Source organism: Octodon degus, unplaced genomic scaffold (genome assembly GCF_000260255.1).
Source record: "Octodon degus isolate 3935 unplaced genomic scaffold, OctDeg1.0 scaffold00095, whole genome shotgun sequence".
Taxonomy (NCBI): Eukaryota; Metazoa; Chordata; class Mammalia; order Rodentia; family Octodontidae; genus Octodon; species Octodon degus.
In genome coordinates, this window is record NW_004524671.1 from 6,610,771 (window position 1) to 6,634,478 (window position 23,708).

The following is a 23,708-nucleotide window of genomic DNA, read 5'->3' on the forward strand; positions in this document are numbered from 1 at the left end:
GGGGGAGGAAAAGGAAAGAAAAGAAAGGAAGTAGAAGGGAAGGGTAGGAAAGGACAGGAAAAGAAAAATGATTTGCTATAAGAAATTTTGTGCAAAAAAAAACAGGGCTGCATGATGGCATGCATAATCTTAGCTACTCAAGAAGCTGAGGTAGGAAGATCACAAGTTCAAGGCCACCTTTGGGCAACTTAACAAGACCCTGTCTCTAAATTAGAAATGAAAAGGGCTGTGGATATAGCTAGGTGTACAGCATTTGCCCAGCATGCATGAGGGCCTCAAGCTCAGTACCCAGCACCACACTACCTTAGTCTATATCCTCCCTGCCTGCATGCACCTGCTGGCACCTGCTCCTCACAGGAGGAGAGATTTACTTGGCCCCACAGTCTCAGAAATTTCAGTCTATGGTCAGCAGACCCACTTGCAGAAACACTGTGGTGGGAGGGCCTGCTGTGGAGGAAAGTGATGACTCCATGGTGGCCAGGGAGTAGACAGAACAGGCTGGAGCCAGGAGGGAGGCAGCCTTCCTGGTCACATCCTTGTGACCTGCCTCCCACCAAGCCCCACCTCCCAGAATACATCCAGGTACTGAACCAATTAGTAAATGGGTCCATGGATGAGTATAGCACTACATGAGCTTTGGGGACACACACACACACACACACACACACACACACCCCAAAACTACAACCACAGCCAAATAAATACAAAAACAGAAAAACAAAAATCCCTTTGTGTGTAATTTAGCAACAGTTCAAGAGTTTGTTTGTTTGTTTTTGTTTTGGGTGCAGGAATTGAACTTAGGACCTTGCACTTGCCAGGCAGCACTGTGCCACTGAGCTATATACTTGCCTCAAGAGTTTTTTGAAGGCCATTTGGGATACAAATGATTTTTTACTCTATGTAGAGTTTTGAAATCTGACCCTAGGAAAGGAAACTGTTGTGTCCCACTCCTCTGAGAACCCACAGCTTTGGTGTATAAAGTTCTGGAGAATGTGGTATTTGAACAGACGCAGATGACTTTCTCCCTGTAGTTTGCTGTCATCTTTCCCTGTTCTCACCTCCATTTCTCAAACGCATTCTGCCAGCTAGCTTTTAGGACTCCACTTTCTCCTTGGCTGCAGTGTTCATCTGTTCTGGGGAAGTGAACCCATAGCCAGGTAGCCAGATGCTGGGGAGCTGGCTTTCCTTGGCTGAACCCCCCTTTCTGCTGTGGGACCTCTGATCCTTTATGAGTTGGATAAGCGGAACATGAAACCCAGAGCAGGTCAGCCTGCCCGCTTCTGTGAGCAATTTGGTAAGTATTCAGGGGTCACGGAGCGGCATGTACTCTAGTTAGTTAGCATCAGTCTTGTAGCTACTTAATCAGACAAGAATCCTAAGGAGGTGGTCCCCCAGACACTGGGATAGTTCATGTACTTAACAGTGGAAGTAAAGCATCACACGAAAGGCTTTTTCTCTCTCTTTTTATCTACATTTCTAAAGAAAGCAACTTTGTCAGACCCTTACATCTTATTTGACTAGAAAGAAGCCAGGAGAATTTGTGTAACTCTGACATAAAGGTACATCCTGTTTATGTATCTACTTTCCCTAAATACATCAGCATAACCATCAGTGTTTTCCTTAAGACCAATTAGCCTATCTTGGCCTGTTACCTACTTTTTATGGACCTGTACATTTTAGTATCTGAAGAATGGATATTTCTGAGAATGTGTGCCACCTACTGCTGTGTGGGCACACCTGTCGGGAAACATTACCGTGGACATGTGCTGGTGCTGGTGTGTGTGTGTGTGTGTGTGTGTGTGTGTGTGTCTGTGCATGCACCAAGTCTTGCTTCACTGCTCATTCCCTATCAGAAAGAAGAAGCTGATCTTGGAAAAGGTTAATCCTACAACAGTTAAAGCATTTCAGGTTTATATTGGCAAAAAAAAAAGTAAAATATGGAAAGGGCTTAATTTTATACCTATTCTAAGGACAAGAGAATTCCTTTAACTATGCCCAAATTTTGCATTTCTTGTCTTTCACTTTTGTGATAGCAGGATTTTTATGTAACCACAAGTAGCCTTCTTTGTGAAAAAGCATAAATGCCAACAACACACAACATGCTGATCTGTGTGGAATCCAGTCTCGCAATGGAGAATTCCATTTATATCGCTGTTCTCCACTTGGTGGCATCCATGGTTGTTAGACAGGCATACATATTTAGTAGAGGGAGCGATAGATGGCCTTAGAGTGTGGTTTCTTTTTAAACATCAGGCACTGAGTTGAGCCCTTAGCTAATTTAGTGTATCTCATTTTCTTTCTCTCTCTCTCTCTCTCTCTCTCTCTCTCTCTCTCTCTCTCTCTCTCTTTCTTTCTTTCTTTCTTTCTTTCTTTGTATTTTAGGGAAGGGTCTACAGGGTGTTCAGGGTCTCACTACTACTAGATCGGACTCAGTGATCCGCCAGTTTACAGCCTCCCAATAGCTGGGATTATAGGTGTGCACCACCATGCCCAGTCTCAATCACCGTCTCAGCGTGCCCTGGGAGCCGGGCTGGCACAGCAGGCCCAGGGATCGAATCCCCGGCCCCTGTGCCTGCTTGCAGGCGCTTTAATCCGCTGAGCTATTTGGCTGGCCCTTGTATCTTATTTTCTAATACCTGATTTTATGACTGTTTATTTTCTAGGAACTTCGTTAGTTGCCTTCCCATGTTTTGATTTCTAGATGGAAAGCTCAGAAGCCAGAGGATATAGCACATGTGACGTTGACTTTTGGTATAAGACATCGTGTGGGCTGGGGATGTAGCTCAGTGGCATGGCATGTGCCTTTCAAGTGTAAGGTCCTGAGTTTGATTTTCAGTACTAAAAAAAAAAAAGACATCCTGTATGGTCATTTTGAAAAAAAAAAAAACATGTGTGTTTTTATTGACTGCAGATCTGTCCATTAGATCGAAGTGTACTACTGCATTATCCCAATCTCCCGCACTCTTTTATTTATTTGTTGTGGGAACAGACATCAAACCCAGTGCTTCCTGCTTGTTAAAAACTTTCCACAGGTGACTGCAGTCCCTGGCCCATGATCTTCCTTATTTTCGTATATTTCTTATCAACTTCACTAATAAATTCTTGAAGGGCATATTTGATTCCCCCTCCCTCCATAAAATTCATTGTGCCTTATAATTTGTATTCAATTTTTACTTTGTGTATTTTGAGGCTGTCTTATTAAAAGTATATTGGCTATGGATTCTCATGTTTTCTGAAGAATTATTTTATCAAAAAATTTATTAGTACATGTTTGTGGTACATAATGACTGTATTCGTTGTGGAGAGTTGGCACAGGTGCACAGGACATTTAATAATTTTTCTTCCCTTTTCCTTCCCTGCCTGTAGCCCTCCCTCTGTCTCCTGGATACATGCAAATGTTTTCCATTTGCAAAACATCTACCCCCCCTGCTTCCTAGTATCTGTTTTATTTTTCTGTTTATATTATTACTGTGTCACCACATCAGGCAAATTCATCCTTCTGTATGGCAGAGAAGTAATTCCATTGTATATAAATACATTTTTTAATCCACTCATGAGTTGATGGGCAGATAGGCTGCTTTAAGAGTCTTCTATGATGAACTATGCTGCTGTGAACCCAGGCTTGCATATATAGCTGTAATATAGGGCTTTATCTCTTGGGAAGATGCCTAGATGTGAACTAGCTGAGTTGAATGGGATTTCTAGTTTCAGTTTCTTGAGGACTCTCTCTAGTGATTTACATAGTGGTTATACTAGTTTACATGCACACCAGCAGAAGTGTTTCTTTTTCCTCACCGCCTGCTATGGTTGTATCTGTATGTCTCCTCTCACTGCCCCGGAATCTCATGCACTCGTAAGTAGACATTCTCATAGGTGGCTGCATCTAGGGTGCATGGACGTGCATTAGTCACTGATTGGTTTAGCATAGATCTGGGTGTGGCTGAATGGATTTACTGAAGGCAAAAGTCCCACCCTGGGTGTGCATAACACCAACCAGTAGGCTTGGAATTTAAAGAGAAAAGGAGACTGCTACTGTCCCCCTTCCTGCCCTGCCATGAACTGCTTCCCCTCTGCCATGCCCTATTGCCATGTCTCCCTGCCTTGGAACCACTTTGATGGATCGAAACCTCTACAAACTATGAGCTAAAATACAGAGTACGCCTCATTTAATAACCTGCCTATTTAACCATTGTTTGGACTTATGACCGAGATACACTGTTCAGATTCACAACTCACTGCTTACAGTTACAAACCATCTTTTTCTATGTAGCTCTGCATGTCCTGGTTATAGAGCCTCAATGTCTTTTTTTTTTTTTTTTTTTGGTACAGTATACCTTGTTTATGTAATACTATAACTTTTGCTGGTTGTATGGCATAATACTGTACTTCTATGTTTTGCTATATAGTAGAGTACTGCATGTATGAGTTATGTTATGCAAATAAAATCAAAATCATCAAGTTAGGGTTCCCTTTGATCATTTTCTTGTTGTGAATGTTGTAGTGTATATACTATAATTCCTCACTTAACAATCTAATCGCAGGAACAGAACTCAGTTGTTAAATGAGGAATTCCAATAAGCCTTTCCTTCTTTAATGTGTCTGCTGTATATTTTGTCGCAGCAGTGAAAAAGTAACAAAAACATAGCCTCACCGACATTTGTTATTTGATTTCTTGTTAATAGCCATCCTTTCTGGAGTAAGATAGAATGACAGTGTTGTTTTAAATTGCATTTCTCTATTGATCACTGATATTAAATATTTTTCTTGTATTAGCCATTTGTAGTTCTTTTGAGATGACAAATTATTCTTTTAAATACTGTATAATAATGTTTTTGTCTCAATAACATCTTTTCGAAGTTTTTTTTAAGGGAATACAAAATGATAAAAAAATAGAAAAGATACAGAATTCCACTAAGCAAAATAATATGAATTCAACGGTATTTGTTGTATTGCATGGTTTTGTCTTCAAATTAGTTGTTTATGGTACCAGATATATGCATGCAAAATTGGGGAAAAAAATAAGAAATTAAGAAGAGAAGGGCCAGCCAGAGAGCTCAGCGGATTAAAGTGCCTGCTTAGGCAGAGTACAGGGGCTAGCTGGGGTTTAATCCCTAGTGTGCAATGGTGTCCCCATCCCTAGGGCGTGCTGAGATGGCGATTGAGACTGGCTCGGTGGCATGTGCCTGTAATCCCAGCACTTGGGAAGCTGAAAACAGGAGGATCACTGTGAGTCCAATCTGTGCAATGAGCCCCTGAACACCCTGTACCAAGTGTATGTACATAAAAAAAAATAAGCATTAACTGCTCCCTTCCATAGACCAGCAGAATTTCACAGCACAACTATCCAAGCCATCCTGCATACATACTTAGATATATCTCTTTCCCTAAAGTTTGTTTTGTTTAATATGAATATTCTGATGCTTTCTCGTGTTAAATCTTTCTCTGATGTAGCTTTTCATCTCACGGTATTGGCAATGCTGTTGTATCATAAAGCAGCCCAGGCATTCAGGGCGTAATTGGCTTTATGCATTTACCACCTCAAACCTCAGTGCTTTCATATGCGTTGTTTAACAATGGTTTTTACTTATTTTGAATCACTATAGTCTCTTTCATATTGTTTTCTTTTAAAATTACTTTTATTGCTCTGTTTATTTACCTTTGTTTTCTATTAATGCCATCTCCTAACATTGCAGTCTTTTTCTCCTTAGCAGTGTTTTTGTTGTTATTATAATTCTATTTTTTGGTATGAGCTCACCTTTTAAAAGTTTGTTGTTGTTGTTGTTGTTGTTGTTGTTGTTTGTTTTGTTTTGTTTTTTCCACTGCTAAGTAGATCTCCAGTGAATCGGAGTTGTACCTTCGTAAGTTCTACCAGGTGACTTCAGTTAATTCTTCTGGAATCCTAGTGTCTTAGTCAGATTTCCTGTCACTGGAACAAAATACCCCAAATCCACAATTTAAAGGAGAGGAGGGGGCCTGTGAGAAAGCCCAGTGGACTAAGCGCCTGCTTCAGCAAGTGCAGGGACCCAGGTTTGATCCCCACCACATGCTGTGCTGGCCCTGCCCCCTGAAAACAGGAGTCTCACTATGAGTCAGAGCTGCATAGTGAGACCCTGTACCAAATACATTAAAAAAAAAAAAAAAAAAAAAAAAAAAAAACATTTAAAGGAGAGGAGACTTATTGGACTCCCAGTTTAAGTGGGTTCAGCCCATGGCTCACTGGCTCCAGGACAGAAATGGCATGATGGAGGTCTTATTTACTTTTCTCATTGCTGAGACCAAATACCCAACACCCGAAGTTTAAGGAAGAACTGTTCTTCACAGTGTGCTTGGGAAAGTTTGGGAGCCAGGAAGTGGAAGGGAAAAGGAGGAACCAGGAGCAGGACAGCAGCGCACCCTTTCAGCTCATCCCTCCAGTGGCCTACTCCTCAGGCCAGGCCCTACCTCTAAGTGTGGGACTTGGGAGGCATTTTAGATCAAAAGTATAATGCCCAAGGTTGTAGGTCTTTAGTGATTATAAACAAATGTAACTTAAGTTCTTGATTTGGGCTTCCTGCATTTTCAAGTAATATGAATTGAGGCGTGTTTGGCTATGATGAGCGTCTTCAATTCTTAAAGGTCGCTTTTGGTTTCCTACCTAGTTCCCAGGCTACTGCTTTCCGAGATCAGAGGAGAGGGATTTTCCTCATCGCTTTTCATTAAAGGTTCAGTTCTTTAAACTTCACATCCTCTTTTAGAATTTAAGGTCTTTGTGTTCCTTCTAGCACTCAGAGGTCACTTGTGCTATGGGCCTTAAAGCCCGTGTCTGCTCTAAAAATATTATGGTCTATTCACATTTTTATAATTTTTCATTTATGGAACCTGTGGGTTTTCTTTGGGCTCTTTTGAGCTTGGGGATCCATTAATTGCCTTTTGGATATTATATTTCCTCTGGCATTTCTTGTGTTTATAATGATATATAGTCCCACTTTATCTGTGTTCCTAGACGACATCTTACAGGTGCCTGAAACCAGACAGTACTAAGCCCTATACATGTGCACTATGTTTTCTCCCATACATACCTATGATAAAACTTAATGTGTAAATTAGACATAGTAAGAGATTAATAACAAAAATGTCTAAGTGTCAGGTATCACAGACTCATTCATATACTTCCCTATCGGATGAATGAAAGTGTGGGATTTTTTTTTTGAACCGGGGATTGAAGTCAGGTCCTTGTGCATGCCAGGAGAGCACTTATTCCACTGAGCCATCTCCCCAGCCCCATTGGTGTTAATCCTTTTAGAAGTTCTCATTATTCCGTTAAGAGTGGGCCATCCCCTCCCTCCTGCTAAAGACTGAGACTCAGACCATTAAGACTAAAGGTGCTCCCGGGCAAGATCCTCTTCAGTTTAGCATCACCACCGCCCCCTGAGTTGCCCGGGAGTCCCCCTCTCAATCAGTAAGTGCTGAGGTTCTGGCTGCCTCCTGACTGTTTATTCCCCCGTAAACAACTGTCATCCTGAGTCACAGCTGTGCCACTGTTTTGTCTCTTGCTCTTTCTTTCTGCCATGCACTGTAACACCTGGCAGGAGATTGGGACTTGCTGCAGGGGTCTACAGGACGTACAAATAAAACAGGACAATTAGGACCATATATTGTAATAATTATTTAAACATTATGAGTTGTTTATTTCTGAGTTTTCTATTTGGTACTTTCAGTTTGCTGTTGACTGTGGCAAACTAAAGTCACGAAAATTGAAATGGTAGATGTGGCAGGACAGCTGCACAGGGCATCACATACGGTCAGCACACACTCCCTATTCTCCCTCACATACATGCATACACACACACACACACACACACACACACAAACATATACAAAGACACAGAAAAATGTGAGGTTTCTAACTTGCAGGTAATAGCTTTATTTCATTTTTGTAATATTTGAGACCATTGATGTGATTTAATTTTATATATATATATATATATATATATATATATATAAAATACTGATACAGACCTTCCTTTCAAAATATGTTAAGCACAGTGTCAACTTAAAGATGAAAGGGCTGGTCAAATAGCTCAGCAGATTAAAGCACCTGTAAGCAGGCACAGCGGCCAGGAGTTCAATCCCCAGGCCTGCCATGCTGGCCCCGCCCCCAGGGTATGCTGAGACAGCAATTGGGACTAGGTGTGGTGGCACACACCTGTAACCCCAGCACTTGTGAGGCTGTAAACAGGATCACTATGAGTCTGATTCTAGTAGTGAGACCCTGAACACCCTGTAGACCCTCCCCTAAAATACAGATAAATAAATAAAGATGAATATTACTTACATTAATGAGTGGCTATAACACTTGAGTATGATCTAATTGACTATGAGTAAACTATGATGGCTATAACAAAAAGCCATAAAGGCAATATATTATTATTGCTAACATTTATAGAATACTTGAAAACATTTGATTCCCTTCTGAGCTTATGTCCTCATTTATAAGATGTTCTTTCATGCTTAGCAATCTGAACAATTAAGGTATGTATTATCACCATGAGACTGGGTTGAGGATATGGAAGGTATATTACCCAACTCAATAAAATATTGACCATAGTGTGAGTCAGATATTGCCTTTGAAGTGAACAATAAAGCTTAGCTGTATAGCGTGGGCAAGATGATGCTGTTCTAGCAACTTCTGTGTTTCACAGCAAAACAGAACAAAAGCCCATTTTCTGTTCGTGTAGCCAGTGAGCTCTAGTTGAGGCTTCGGCTCATCCTAGGCTCTTGGAGCACAGCCAGGCAGAGCCCTGCAGATCCATGGAGGCAGGAAGCAGGTGGTACCTCACATGCCTGCCCTGAAGGGTTCTGCCCAGAAGGGACATCTGCCACTTCCAGTTTTCCTTAGCCAAAGCAAGTTATGTAACCATGCTAATTTCAAGAGGGCAGGACAATGCAGTATTATCACATATTCAAAAGGCCAGGAGCCAGATATAGTTGGTGAAGAACACTAATGTCACACACCGCCCTGCTAAGCATCCATAAAACTGTTCTGACATGTCCTCTAGATGGAGACATGTAGCTAGCTCAGCAGTGGTAAAGTCAGCCTTGGCCTTACCACTCTCTTAGCCTCTAATTAGCTCCATTCTGGGGACAGAACATAGAAGGAGGTATTCGCTACAGGTGGATAAGATGAAATTACCTCTCCTAAGAAGCTGCCATTATTGATCATAAAACTATTGTCTTACCTCACTGTCAACACCTCTGTTTGGTTTGCGCCCCTTCATTAGAATTTATGGTCCTGGTTATAAATGCGGCTGAACTATTCACACAGGGCACAACTTGCGTTTCTCTCAGATTTGCTTTTACCTATTCTGGCTCAGATTTTCTTTTGTCTTTGGGATTTCCTTTCCAGTCTCTGTAGCCCTCTGTAATATCCATGGGCTTGTGAGAGTCCTTCCTCCTCCTAAGTGACTTCTGATTAGAGCTTTCAGCCCCCCCCCCCAGTGCCTACCCCATCAGCTTTCTAGCACCTTCTTTACAGGGTTTCTGCCTACTACTAAAAAGGAATTTTGAGAAGCAAAAGCTAAGTGTGTTCAAAATGAGCAGGTGTACTTTTGAGGGTAATTAATGGCTATGTGTCTTTTACTATAATAATAATTTATTTTAAGCATTTGCCATGTATGTTGACAATCTATTTGGTGTCCCCTGAAATACATTAATTGTTCTCGTTCCTATTTCTGAGGTTTTTCCCTTTGGTATGTGTTTGTTTATGTAGGCTGGTAGAAGTGATTACTGCACATAAGTGAAATTAGTGTGCATGATTTTATTCTCAGTAACTGCAGAAACTTTTCTAACTTGGGACCCCTTAGCAGTGGATTTAGTACACATATTTGGCTTATTTCAAGTGAGTTGAAAATTTAATCCTGTAATCTCTGGATTTCTTTTTTAAAAAATAGAGTCCCATGTAGCTTTTACACTCTTGCTTTGCTTTCTTTCAGACTCCCGTCAGAGGACGTAGGAATGGATATCCCCTTTGAGGAGGAGGTGCTGAGTCCCTGTGCGGCAGACATGAGGCCTGGTGAGAGAGGTGTTTGCTCCTTTCCCACAGTGGTGTTTTCACCCAGACATTTTCGTTATTTACAGAGAGGACCATATCCTGTGTATTCAACCCGAGATTTCAGTGATTAAAAAAAAAAAAAAAAATACAAGAGGAAGGTAATGAACTCAATTTGGTTAATTGCAGAGTCTACTTAAATATTTATGCTAACATGGCCCATATTTTCTCTCCTGGCTACAGCCTTATCTGTTGAAGTTTGCAGTTCCTATTATAATTACTGTGTATCTCAATACCAAATTCTAACTGATAGCTAAGCTCAACAAATGTATGCATAATTTTAAAAATGTTTATGATTGGAAATGTGATATTAAGATTGCTTAGTGTTCTAAATACAAAAACCACACCAGAGGTAAAAGTGTGGCTTTGTGGTAGAGCATTTGCTTTGTATGTGTGAGGCCCTGGGTTTGGTTCCTAGCACTACTGAAACAAACATAAGCAAAACAACAGCTTTATACTATCAGGATTTAAGCCTACAGCATACACAGAAAGAAATCTTCAGTTTTCAGTTGCAACCTTCATGACTCTCATTTTGTGTTAGCGTCACTCTCTTCAGTCATACCAACTTTAAGATAATACCTAGATCCTGAACCTTGGTATTTTTAAACCAAGCCTGCACTGGGATAGCAAGAAGGGAGTGAAATAAATTTGTTTTCTGAGCTAGTATTTAAGGTACATTCTTAAAGATACTAGTCAAGTGACATACTGTTTGTAGACTGTAACCAGTAGAAACCATTGTATATCTCTTTAATACAGCATACTTTAGAATAAAGCTATGGTTATGCTACATGGGTACAGCTAAATACATGTAACTATTTAAATAAATTGGGATTAACAATTATAATGTAAAATTCCATTCTTCAATTACATTAACCTCATTTTTAATTGCTCAGTAGCCATATATAAAATATTTCCATCATCACAAAAATTCCTATGAACGTCACCGCCCTGAGAATTTCTGTAATAGAGAATCCCAGTGTTTTTAAAATATCATAGAAACATTTTTCTCAATTAATACCTAAAAACATTACATGGTACACAGTTTAGGTGATGTTGTATGCAGAAAAGAAAGATCTTAATGATAAAGGAACAGTGCCAGTTTCTTTAGCACAGGCCAGAACTCTAATTCCAGGGTTGAGGGGTATGCCAGATGCCCTTCAGAATCCTTTGTGCTGGGGAAACTGGTCCCTTCAGTATTTAGATGAAGACAGGAATGTTTTCTTTTATGATACTCTCCACAGACCAAGTGCTTCGATGGCCAGCTATGCAGGAGTTTTTCCACATATACCAAGCAGTTCTCTAGAAAACACCTACCAAGTGTCCTGTGCTTCAATTCTGATACTGACTGAAGAGAATACCAGCACCAGAGGTGAAGGGTACAGTCCCACAAGACATCAGACACCATTTGGCTGCCCTGTGCTTGCCACAGACTTCTTTCTCAGGCCTAATAATTTGCTAACACAGCTCAAAACTTCATTGGAACACTACTTCCATTTACTGGTGTATTATAGAAGACACAAAAGAGATAGATGAATAGGTGGGGGTACATGGGAACAGGCTGATCATTTCAAATTTACAAACTATGAAAGCAAAGACTTCATTTGGGAGTCTTGGGAATTGTAATTTGGGGAAGCACATATTCATATAGCTTTGAAAGAATGCTCTAAAGAACTTCAAAAGGAAGGTTTTTCTAAAAGGAAAGAGAAGCTGAGGACAAAGGAAATCTCACTAGTTACATGGAAATAAAAGGAAAAGGGTGCAGAAAAATTACCCTGAAACTAAGCCACCTATCATCAAACTGTATGTGATTAACTTATAGGACTGTTCCTAGACAAAAAATAATTTGTCATTTGTGACAGTTGCTACTATTAGGCTTCATTAAAAGATAACAGTGGTCTCTGCAGAATTGACCCAGTTTAAAAGTTCACATTTCTGTACCTAGCTCAGGAGTTCATTTTCTTCAACATCAGCCTGCATAGTTCCTGGGTCCCTGAAGACTTCCCAACAACATTTTCAAATGATTTTTTTTTTTTTTTCACTTTAGGACAGGGTTACAGGGTGTATAGGGTCTCACTGCATACTCCTAATGATCCTCCTGTTTACAGCCTCCCAAGTGCTGGGATTATAGGTAGGCACCACCATGCCCACTCTCAATCACTGTTGTCTCAGCATGCCCCGGAGGCAAGGCTGGCACCAGGATTGAACTCCCAGCCCCTGCAGCTGCCTAAGCAGGCACTTTAATCTGATTATTTGGCCAGCCCTTCCAATGACTTTTAAATGTTGTTTTGTTTTCATGACTTCCTTCTGGATTTAATATTTCCTTCCGCTGGCCATGACTAAGAAGTGTCAATAATCAGTCTTTAGATTCGGTCTTGAGTTTACATAGATCTCACCCCTCAGAGCTGAGAAGGCTCATTCCCGAAGTAAGCCATGTACGCTGGAAGAGTGGAAGAAATGATTGTGGATAGTTTAAAGCCACATTTGAGTAACAACAAGGAGGCAGTTGAAGAGCTGGGCTGAGGCAAAAATTTGATACTTTTCTTTGGAGTTTGCTTACTAAGATGATTATATGCCTATAGTCTGCATGAAATAATTATTCTGGGAGTAGAAGTAATTCAATAGTGAGTTATACATTGTGTTAAGACTCAGAAAAATTACAAGCAACAATGCGAATACAAAGAATAATGACACCATCAGTAAGGATTGTAGCCAGCTGAAATTTAACCCAAACAAGCTTTAATTAATTTTCTTAGGCTAGGTGTAGGATCACTGAAGAGAGCAATTTGGCTTTTTCTTATGCTTGATGAGCTGGATGATATTTGATGGTTTTTCAGGTGTATAAACAGAGCACTCTTTTAATAATAATACATGTGCCCCCTTAAGAAGTGGTGATGATATCAAGTACCCATACAACAAGATATGTATTTTTGTAAGCTCATTTTTCTCATTAAGGATATTTCAGTACTGTATTTACCAAGTTTAGTACTTGTCAGCTGTCATTTAAGGCTTGCTGAGTAAACTTAGCTCATGTTTTTATGTGGACAATCATCTTACAGCCCTAAAGTTGGGGCAGATATACAAAGTAAACAGTTGCAGCCCTGAAATACTGATTGAGTCCATCTGCCTTTTGACAGTACAAGGCCATTTGGGCCCGTGTAAAAGGAAGATTGAATGTGCCTTTGCAGTGAAGGAAATCTCAAAGTACAGTGTCCAGCTGAAGTGAGGGGAAGCCAGGGCCAGAGACAGAGTCCGCATAGCCACTGAGTTCCATTAGGTGCTTTCAGCCAATGCTAGGTTGTCATCAATCAGTCCTGAGCCAAGAAACTGATAAGGTTACTATAGGGAACAGGACTTGGACAGACATTGCACAAGGACTGAGGTGATAATCTCAATGCAGGTTATTTGGTTTACCATTTTAGGGTCATTATACTACTTCCACCAAAAGAATGCCTCCAAACTTAAATAGCCATAATTGTGGGTAAGACATATGTATGGATAAGACATATCCATCCCATAATTGAGGGATAGTTCCTTTTATGAGACCAGAAAGCATTTTGTTCTACCCTTTTTAATGATGATATTGTGGTATCAACATATAACATATTAAACTATGTCCAGAATGGTCAAGAGTTTAATTTGTGGATCAATAATAACAAATGCCTTAGAACTGGAGGAATATAAAGAATTTAGTTTAAGAGATAATTGCATCACAAGGAGGCTCATGAGATAAGCGACTTGGATTTGAGATCCATAATTTTAGTATCTTTTTTCCTTTGATTTGTTTTTTAGCAAGATGTTGGGACGATTGCTCAACTAAGATAATTTATGATGCCTTTCTTTCAATCCAGGTCAGATAATGTTTGACCAGGGTACTTACATCTTCCTGAAGATTAGCTAAGAAACTAGAATTAAATAAGCTATTGGTATTGTTTCTCAGGTATTCATAAGCAACAGTAAGAATACCAAGAAGTAATAATAACAACATCAGTAAAGATTTTTAGCAAGTTGCAACTTAACCCAAACCATCTTAGGGATAATTTCCCAAGACTAGGGATAGGCTCGCAAGAGACAGCTATGAATCTGTCTCCCTAAGAAAAGTAATAGTGGATTCACTATTTAATAACCTCAAAGTGCCAATTAAAGCATGCTGTCACTCTAGTTGTTTAGTTGTGTAACGTTTTTTTCTAATTGAGCACACACGTGAACACTAAATTTCAAATATCCCAAGAGCCCCATTAAGGCTGCCATAATTTCACACCACACCATGTGAGTACTTTCAGTCCATCAAGGAAGAAAGGCCTATAGGTTTTAGCCATCAGAGAAGCCAGAGTTCTGGATGGTGGTTGCCCACTCACACCATTCTTAAAGGAGGAATTTCCTAAAAATACTAACCCAAAGTGAAAGTTATCTGTCTGAGAAACTGACTAGGAGGATGTCTGTCTAAGACATCTAGATTAAAGACTTTCTTCCTAAGAAGCTGGAAACAAAGGACACCAAAGAAAGTTCTGAAACCTTGACCAAAGAGGTGGGAAGTTTGGAGACTGAAAGAATTTGCTCTCACAATCTGAAGCCACCAGGGAGTCAAGGGAGAATGTAAGAGTCACATAAGCACCTGTGCTTGTATCCTTAGAAGCATCAGAGGTAGAAATGAGTCACTTCAGAGACCACATCTGACACTATCTAATGTCAGCCAGTTCAAACCCAGGGAAAGCAAGAGAACTTTATCTACAGCGCAGGAATCAGTTTTTAAAAACATAAATTCAGATAGCCCTGAAAAAGTGTGCTCCAAAGAACTCAGATGATGCAGGGGTTTTTTTGTTTTGTCTTGTTTTGTTTTGTTTTGTTTTGTGTGTGTGCGTGTGTGTGTTGTTGTTGTTGTTGTTTTTAAGAGAAGTCACAGAGAAGGAATCCCACAAGATACATGTGGAGGAAAATGGTCTGTGCAGAGACGATGTTCTAACACAGGCTGCACATCACTGGGCATAAGTGATGGATTTCTAGGACTGGCTGAAGGTGGAAGGTGCATTTGTCACTTGTGACAGACAGTTGCAGCTGCAACAGTCATTAAAGATATTAGTGGCTTTTGCAGACTTGGCCTACTTCAAGCATTCGCATTTCTGTGCCCAGTTCAAGATTTCCTTTTCCCGGCAGCATCTTTATAGTGTACAAGTCCTGGTCCCCTAATGACCTCTGTAGTCCATTTCGAAGTGCTCTTAAAGGATTGTTTTTTTATCAGGATTTTACACAAGGTATAAAGGAAGTGGCATGGAGTTTCAGTGCCCTTTTCAATTGTACCACCCTCCAAGCACTTTAATGCATTTACTAATGCGGAAGATCATCAGACTTGTTGTTCAAGTGTCTTCATAAAGCCTCAGCTCCAGTGTGTCTCTTCCTTCCTAGCACTCATTGGGTGGGGATAAGTTCCAATTTTCTAGTCACTTGGTCTTTTTGGTGACCAGCCTCCACCTGAAGCTAGGTGGTGGCCCTACTCCAAGTTACTCCTTTAGCATAAACTCAGTTGTGGTTGGAAAGCTTTCTACACAAGCAAAAGATACTCCTACCTGTCAGGAAATTCTGAGTTTTAGGAGCTCAGCCTAGAATCAGAGATAAAGATCAAACACTTTTCTTATACCACATTAGGATATTTGTCTTTGGTTGGTTGGGATAAACTTGGTTTAAAATAACTTCTCAAGTATTGCTTCTATTAAATGAAAGGCACATAAGCAGAAAATATATTCTACAATAAAAGGGTGGAAACTAGCTCTGTGATAATCAGATGGTATGGAAACCACTGTCAAGCAGTGCTCCTGTAATAGGTAGTGACTACTTATGTAGGTTCAAAGAATGTAACCAGAGAGGGTAGTTCAGGTTTTATTTGAAAAACAAAACAGGAAAGGTCACTAAAGATCATATTTAAGACCCAAAAAATATTTTGGGAGTGTCTGTCAACATAAGAGTTATTTACTGCCATTCTTTACGAGCAAAGCAAATTTGGTAATAATTAGGAAATATATACTCAACTACTTTTATGTAATAGATATCATAAAAATCCTATTCAATATTATAGCATTATGAAGTTCTTAAAGATAAACAGAGAAATTTTCTAAAAACCCTAATTTTCCACCTCTTTAGGAGTAGTTCTCCCTTCCTGTTTTGATATGGCTGCCATTGACAAGGTTGGGGAAAGCCAGTGCTGAGGGCGGATATCAAGAAGTGGGTCCAGATACCCTTGTAGGGATTGTAGCAGATCTGGCTTTGCTGAAACAGTCTAAATAAAGCAGAAGGGCCCAAGCCTGCTGTTGGCAGCCATGTATATAGTCTAATACTAAATGTTGCTATTGTCTGTCTTTAGAACCTCCTAATTCACTGGATCTTAACGGCACTCATTCTCGGAGGATAAGGCTCACAGCCCCAAATATCAGTCTTTCTCTGGACCACAGTGAAGGTTCCATTCTCTCTGATGATAACCTGGACAGCCCAGATGGAATTGATATCAATGTGGATGAACTTGATACTCCTGATGAAGCAGACCCTTTTGAGTATACAGGCCATGGTAAGTCACTAAGTTGACAAACCCTAAATTAAATAAGTAAATAAAGGATTATCTAAGTGGCATTAAGAACAAATCCTTTACTTTTGTGCCAGTGGCTCCTGTGTGTGATTTTTGGGAGATTTCGCTTGTGTCTCGATCATAGTTGGCCAAGCTTGACAGTTTATAGAGTGTGCCAGAGCAGGTATGGTTCAGGAAGGACATACAGGACCATGACTGTGTCTTGAAGACCCTAGGCTGCTACCTGTTGTGTTGTAAGAAAACTGGAGCCAGGTTTGCAGAGAAAGAGAAATTAATCTGGAAGATAAAATTTGAAGAGGCAGAATCAGGGTTTCCATTTTCTTAGTACAAGCTTCTACTGTCTGGAATTTTCATTCCACCAGAACCTTCCATGCCCAGCTCCTTGTCTGTGTGCAGACCTTCACCAGACTGTACCTCCTTGGGCAGGCCTTCCTTGCCTCTGAAATCAAAGGTGCTTTTCACCTCCCTGCTTTCCTTAACCCTTTAGCCCAATGTTCACTTTCTTTTCTATGTAGTATTCCTTGAAATTGTATTACTTACTTTTGTTTTGCATGTTATCATCTCTTTTTCCCCCTAAGGTAGAGAGGCTTTAATGTGTTTAATACTGTATGTCCATAAAGGAGGAAGAAAGAAGGGATTGAGTGGGTGGAGTAGAGGAAAGACACAATGAATAAAATTAAAAATTGCCAGACTAAAGGAATTAGTCTAACATTCTGGATATAAATATCAGTCTCACTTTATTTCTTTCCCATGCTCAATGAAGTTTAGTTTGTAAAGATTTATATGTAAATATAAAATATTTACTTGTAAAAATACTGGTAACATTATATACTTTCCATTTTGGTTTAGCCAGGGTGGCAGCCTAAAGTTTTATTCACAAGTTAAAATGAGAGTGCTAGTCACAAACTGTTTTTGTTACTTGTAAAGCACTTTCTAATATTCAACAGCAGTACCACAATTAAATGTTGCCATGGCTTTTAGAGTAATGCTGGTTCTAGGCATCCCACTCATATAGGAACATATTGAAATCTTCATTAAATTAACTAATTAGGGTCAGCAAGATAGCTCAGTGGACTAAGTGCCTACCTAGGCAAATACAGGGACCGGGGCTCTATCCCTGCCACCACATGCTGCGTCAGCTCCACCCTGGGGACTGCTGAGCCAGCCACTGAGACTGGGCGTGGTGGCACATGTCTATAATCCCAGCACTGGGGAGGTTAAAAACAGGAGGATCACTGTGAGTCCAAGCTGCGTAGTGAGACCCTGTACAAAGTACATAAAAAGTAAGCAAATTAATTAATTCATTAATTCAGCCAATGGTTGTTGAGCCACCAGAGCTAGAACCAAGGGTCAGTACACTCTTAGACCTTATCTTTGCAAACTTAAGGCTTTATTTCCTCAAGTTAAAAAAATAGCAATAAAGTACTTGTTCTAAAGGTTATGTTTAAATAGAGGTTTTTATTGCATTCTCATTGTGTTCTGAATTTCTATATAATATCCCCTCTTTATCTGTGGCAGATTGGTTTCAAGACCCCAAATAGATATCAAAATTTAACCACACTCAAACTCAATAGTACTCAAACTAGTATTTGCCTATAACCTGATTCTATCTTCTCATATACTTTAAAATATCTCTTGATTACTTATAATGCCTGACAAAAATGTTATGTAAATAGTTATTGTATAGGAAATGATGATCAAGAAAGAAGTCATTGCATGTTCTATACACATTCAACGTTTCCCTTGAATTATTTCTAGCTTTGCTTGGTTGAACCTGCAGATGTGGAACCAAAGGATGTGGAGGGCTGACTCTAGTTATCTGGATATGTGATCTTATAGGTTGACATATGCAAACACAAAGGAAAGGAAGGTATTGAAGTCATATTTGTTCTTGTAACCTGAGTGTCGGCAACCCCATCCATGCTGGCTTGCCAATGGCCCCAGCTCTCTTCCTGCTAATATATTGACTTAAATCCTACAGAAAACAGCTGTGGTGTGACACTGCTGGCCCTCCCTCTCCTCCCGCTTCACCTCCCTGTTGCCACGGAAAGCTTTGTCACACCACATCTGAACTTTTTATTTTTATAAATAGTAGAATGTTAAGCAAACTGGTGGTAGCTGAGCAAGCTGATAATTAAAGCTGCCACTTGCTGATGTAGTTTTTTTTTTTTGTTTGTTTGTTTTTGTTTTTTTTAGTTGTCATTGTTATATTGAAAGAGCCGGCTTAATGTTCACAGCTCTCCTTCCAGATCTTAAACTCAAGAGAGAGTTTTAATATAGGCTGAATTCTAAAATTCTCCTTAATTTTCAAACAAAAGGTGTATCACTGTAAGAATATGCAGACATGGGAAACTGCATAAAAAGAATGGAATAGAAATACATTTTAGTTCTGAAATGTGAAATAAGTGCTTGGAGATGCATGTGGTATTTACAGTGTGCCAAAGAGATCAGAAATGTGTTGGTAGGAAAAGACTTGGGATGTCAGATTTTCATTTAAGAGCAAGCTTAGTGTTTTTTGCATTATTATACCAACCCCAAAAACTTAATATCCAAAGGTCAAGGGAAAAAGGTGAAGTATTTCTGTTTTCCAAACCTACCACAAAGTAATTTTTGCTCTAACTTAGATCTCAGCAAAAGCATTTCATATGGGAAGTGGAAAAATGATTTAAAAATTTTACCAGCATATTTCTGATAAGAATATTATATACTCTTACACTTTTCCTTCCTAAGTGATATTTAGTGACCTTACCTAAGCTTTTTAAAACTAAGCCCTAATGACAGTTTTCTGGGTTGATAATGCACCAAACATTATTTCCAAGTAATCAGGGCACCACTTCATTTAATGTCTCTGTGACTTTCAATATTTGCAAAATATATAGGCCAGTTCCCAACTTTCCAATTCCCACTGATAAAAATTAGTTCCTTGTTTTAAGTCTGCATGTAAACAAATCAGGTGTTCAGTTTACTGTGCTTTACCCACAAGCAGCCTACGTCATAAGTTGTCTGAAAGGATTTTTCCATCTATTTTTGTACACTGAGATTGTACGTTCAAATTAATTTCCTGACTGCTGTTTGTCATCAAGAGAATTTTAAAGACTTAATTTTGCACCAAGTGTATGTCAGCTTTTCCTGACACCCACAACTTTAAAAAGAGGTTTAATTGGGCTCATGGCCTTAGAAGAGTTAGTCCATGGTTGGTAGACCACCCCCCCCACCCCCCGCCCAAGGCAGAAGCCTCCTTCTGGAAGGGCATGGTGAAGCAAACCTGCTCAGTTCATGACAACTGGGAGGCAGAACCAATGAACACAGCCAGTAAAGAAGGGGTCGTGGACCATGTGCTGTGCAGTAGCCAAGGTCACGCATCATGGCCCACCCAGCCACAGTCCAAAGTGTGCATAACTAATCTACTTAGCCTTTCTTTCCTTCCTTCTTCCCAACCTTCATCCTTCTCCCTCCCTTCCTTCCCTCCCTCCTTCCTTCCTTCCTTCTGTCCTTTCTTCCTTTTAGTACTCAGATTGAACCCAAGCCTTCACATCCTAAACCCATTTTATATTTTTTATTTGAAACAGGACCCCACTAAGTTGCCTCATGTGGGCTCAAACTTATAATCTCCTGCCTCAGTCTCCAGAATACTGAGATTACAGATGTGCATAGCTTAGGTAGATATTTCTTAATTCAATTTTTTGTTAACTTCCATTCTTTGAATATTATAGGTGTGTAAACTCAGCAAAATATTCTAAAAGAGTTCAGTAGCCCATAAGAGTATTGGGTCTTCTGCTTGATTGGCAGTGTCAGAAATTGTTGACCTGAGTCCCCTACAGCTCAACAGCATGGCTTTACTTCTTGTATTTCATTTTTATACTTTTTTGCTGGATGGTTAAGACCAAGATAAAGCAGGACCAATGCAACAAGAGTTGTAGCTTTTGGATCTGATAAGGTCAGTGAAATCCCCTCAGGATTTATCCTGAGATCCTGTACCTCAGATTGTAGAACCTTTGTCAGTGTAAGCCATGTGGATGAGTCACGGCCATTGCTTGGCCAGTATTCATTATCTTAATAAGAGTGTAAGATATAGAAATCTAGTCACGTTTCACAAACAGAAGTCCCTACTGGAAACCTCAGCTAATGACCTCTCTATTGAGTCCATAATAAACATCAAGAATGGGTTCCCATTGTGGTGTGGGTAGTATGAACTTTCAGGAGATTATATGCTAAATCATCTCAAAAAGGCCAAAGGGAGAATTTATTTGACCTCTACCCCAAGAGAGTTTAATTGTATCCCACAGTCCAGGGAGAAAGCTGATATTTGAGAAAAGAAAATAAACATTTCTTAAGTAAAGAGGGGACAAGACTAAAAATTAAATTTGGAGCACCTAGGGACAGATAGTTAAACAAGACCTGAACATTTCTGCAAGCACATGAAGAGAGCATGGGAGGAGATGGTAATTTTCAGTTACAACAGAAGAATTATTAACATCTGGAGAGTGTTTCTAACTGAAGGGAGTCAGTAAACCTGCTTTACTCCTGACTAGCTTGTTTTGTGAACTTCTAGAAGTGAACTCCTTAGGAGAACTTAATAAACCCCTGGCTCTGAAATAATCCATTTTCCCCTTTTATATCCATCAAAAGAGAAAGTGATGAAGGACCCCCCAGCAACTTGCCAGTTCCCACACAATGAAACATTAAGCACAACACCTCATAAAAACACTCAGCCCCAAACTTTTATACCAAAATGACTAGTAATGCTGTTTTTAAGAAAAAACAGTAAGAAAATGTGTGTGTGCATGCGTGCGTGCGTGTGTGTGTGTGTGTGTGTGTGTGTATGTACATACTTGTAATAGAGGTGTCCTTTCCTATTATAATTTTAGAAGAGAAAAATTCAACAATATAAAATTTTAAAATTTCTGTTGGGCAAAAAATATAAAGGAATATATAAGCACAAAGCAGAAAAAAATTGCAACACAAAATCAAGTCCTATATAAAGAACTTTAACAGATTAGTAAGGACCACCATACACAAAATATTTAGCAGCTATCTCCATATGTGGAAGACAAATTTAAGTAGCCAATAAATACTTGAATTCTTCCTTGTTAAACAGAGAAATTGAAATTGAAATGAGATTATTTCCATCTTCAGTTATCAAAGGATAAAAGCATTAATAAAAGCCTGAGGTTTTGTAACAAGAGGAGAAAACAGGTTCTTTCATATTGTGGTGTGACATATTCAAGGACAAAATTGTCCACTTTGTCTGCAGATCCAGCTTTCCCTTGCTAAAAAGTTTCCCTGTAGTAGTATGTGCACTTGAAGTAAGATGCCTTATCAAGATATCTGCTAAACAAATGCTTTATAATAAGCAGTAACAATGTAGAATAGAACTATATTTCCATTCTCATGAATTGACCCTTAAAGGTCTGTCTAGCTTTGCCCTTTTGGTAGTGTCCTCCATTGGAGTCATATAAGAAGTACAGTTTTCAGATAGCTTCATATTCTTAGGCATTTAAGTTTCTTCCATGTCTCTTCATGTCTTACAAACTTTTTTAGCATTTAATAGTTTTCTAGTGCATGGATGTACCATCATTTATTTTTCCTTTGCCTGCTGAAGGACATCTTAGTTGCTTCACAGTGTAGCCAATTACAAGTAAAGCTTTTTTTTTCCTTGATATCAGGAATTGAACTCAGGACCTTACAATTGCCAGGCAGGTGCTATGCCACTGAACTATATACCTGGCCCATAAAGCTTCAATAAACATTCATGTGTCAGTTTTTATGTGGATGTACATTGTCAAGTCATTTGAGTCATCACCAGGAAGTGTGACTGTGGGGCTACATGAAGAGAGTATGCTTAATTTTATAGGGAGATGCCAGGCTGTCTTTTGTAGTTGTTGTGTCCTTCTGCATTCCCATCAGTGGTGAGTGTGAATTCCTGTTGCTCCATTTGATGTTAATATTATCAGTACTTGATGTTACCAATGTTATCACTGCTTGATGTTATCACTCCTTTGGAATTTGGCTATTCTAATAGATATGTAGTGGAATCCCATTATTTGCAAGTTTAATTTCCAATTCTGGCATGTGATGTTGAATGTCTTCATATATGCTTACTTGCTATTTATATCTGTTCTTTGCTGAGGTATGTGTTCATATCTCTTCTGTGTTTTTTATTGATGTTGCCCATTTTCATCCTTGTACTTTTTGATAATAGTCCTTCACCAGATGTGTGTTCTGTAACTGCTTTCTCCCTGCATGTCACTTGCTTTCTTACTTTCTTGGCATTGTCTTTCACAGAGCACAGGTTTTTAATTTTAGTCAATTCTACCATATTAATTATTTGTTTCTTGGATCATGCCTCAATGTTAGGTCTAAAAAGTCACTCCATACCCAACAGTGATTAAGTTTCCTCTTATGTTCTAGGAGCTTTATAGTTTTGGATATTTAGGCCTTTGATCTACTTTATATTAATTTTTGTCCACAGTCTAAGATCTGGATCTAGATTCTTTTTTTTTTTTTTTTTTTTTGCACATAGATGTCCAGTTCTACTAATGTCTGTTTAAAGACTATCTTTGTTCTATTGTACTGCCTTTGTTCCTTTGTTGAAGACCAGTTCACTATATCTGTGTGATCTCTGTTTTACTTTTGACAACTGAAATAAAATTTGTGATATATAGAAAAAGTTTTAATGAAGCAACTTAAATAAAAGCATGCAGAAAATAAAACAACCCCACTTAAGGCTGGGCCTGGTGATGCATACCTGTTATCCTAGCACTTGAGAGGCTGAGGCAGAAGGATTGCTGTGACTTCAAGGCCAGCCTGGGCTACAATGTGAGTTCAAGGCCAGTTGAAAGTAGATATTGAGACCCTGTCTCAAATGAACAAACAACTACAACAAAAAAACAACCCCACTTTCATCCCCCCAGCCTTCCTCCCAAAATCCCCAGGGCCAATGTAAGCAGGCCAGGGAATACTGAAGCCAATGCAGAGACTTTGCTGCATGGGAAGCTCATTGCAGACAAGGGTATGTGTGTACAGCAGCATCAGAAGACAAACCCACAT

General features: G+C 39.5%; 1 protein-coding gene across 5 annotated transcripts in view; it reads left to right on the forward strand.

The window, feature by feature from the left end:
• Nucleotides 1-23,708, forward strand: part of Prune2 (prune homolog 2) — a 225,642-nt gene that overhangs the window by 164,574 nt on the left and 37,360 nt on the right. For all 5 annotated transcript variants that reach the window (XM_023722972.1, XM_023722973.1, XM_023722974.1 and 2 more), the window contains 2 exons: nucleotides 9,972-10,051; nucleotides 16,440-16,640. In XM_023722972.1, coding sequence (XP_023578740.1) covers nucleotides 9,972-10,051; nucleotides 16,440-16,640 — 281 coding nt within the window. The remainder of the gene's footprint in view (nucleotides 1-9,971; nucleotides 10,052-16,439; nucleotides 16,641-23,708) is intronic.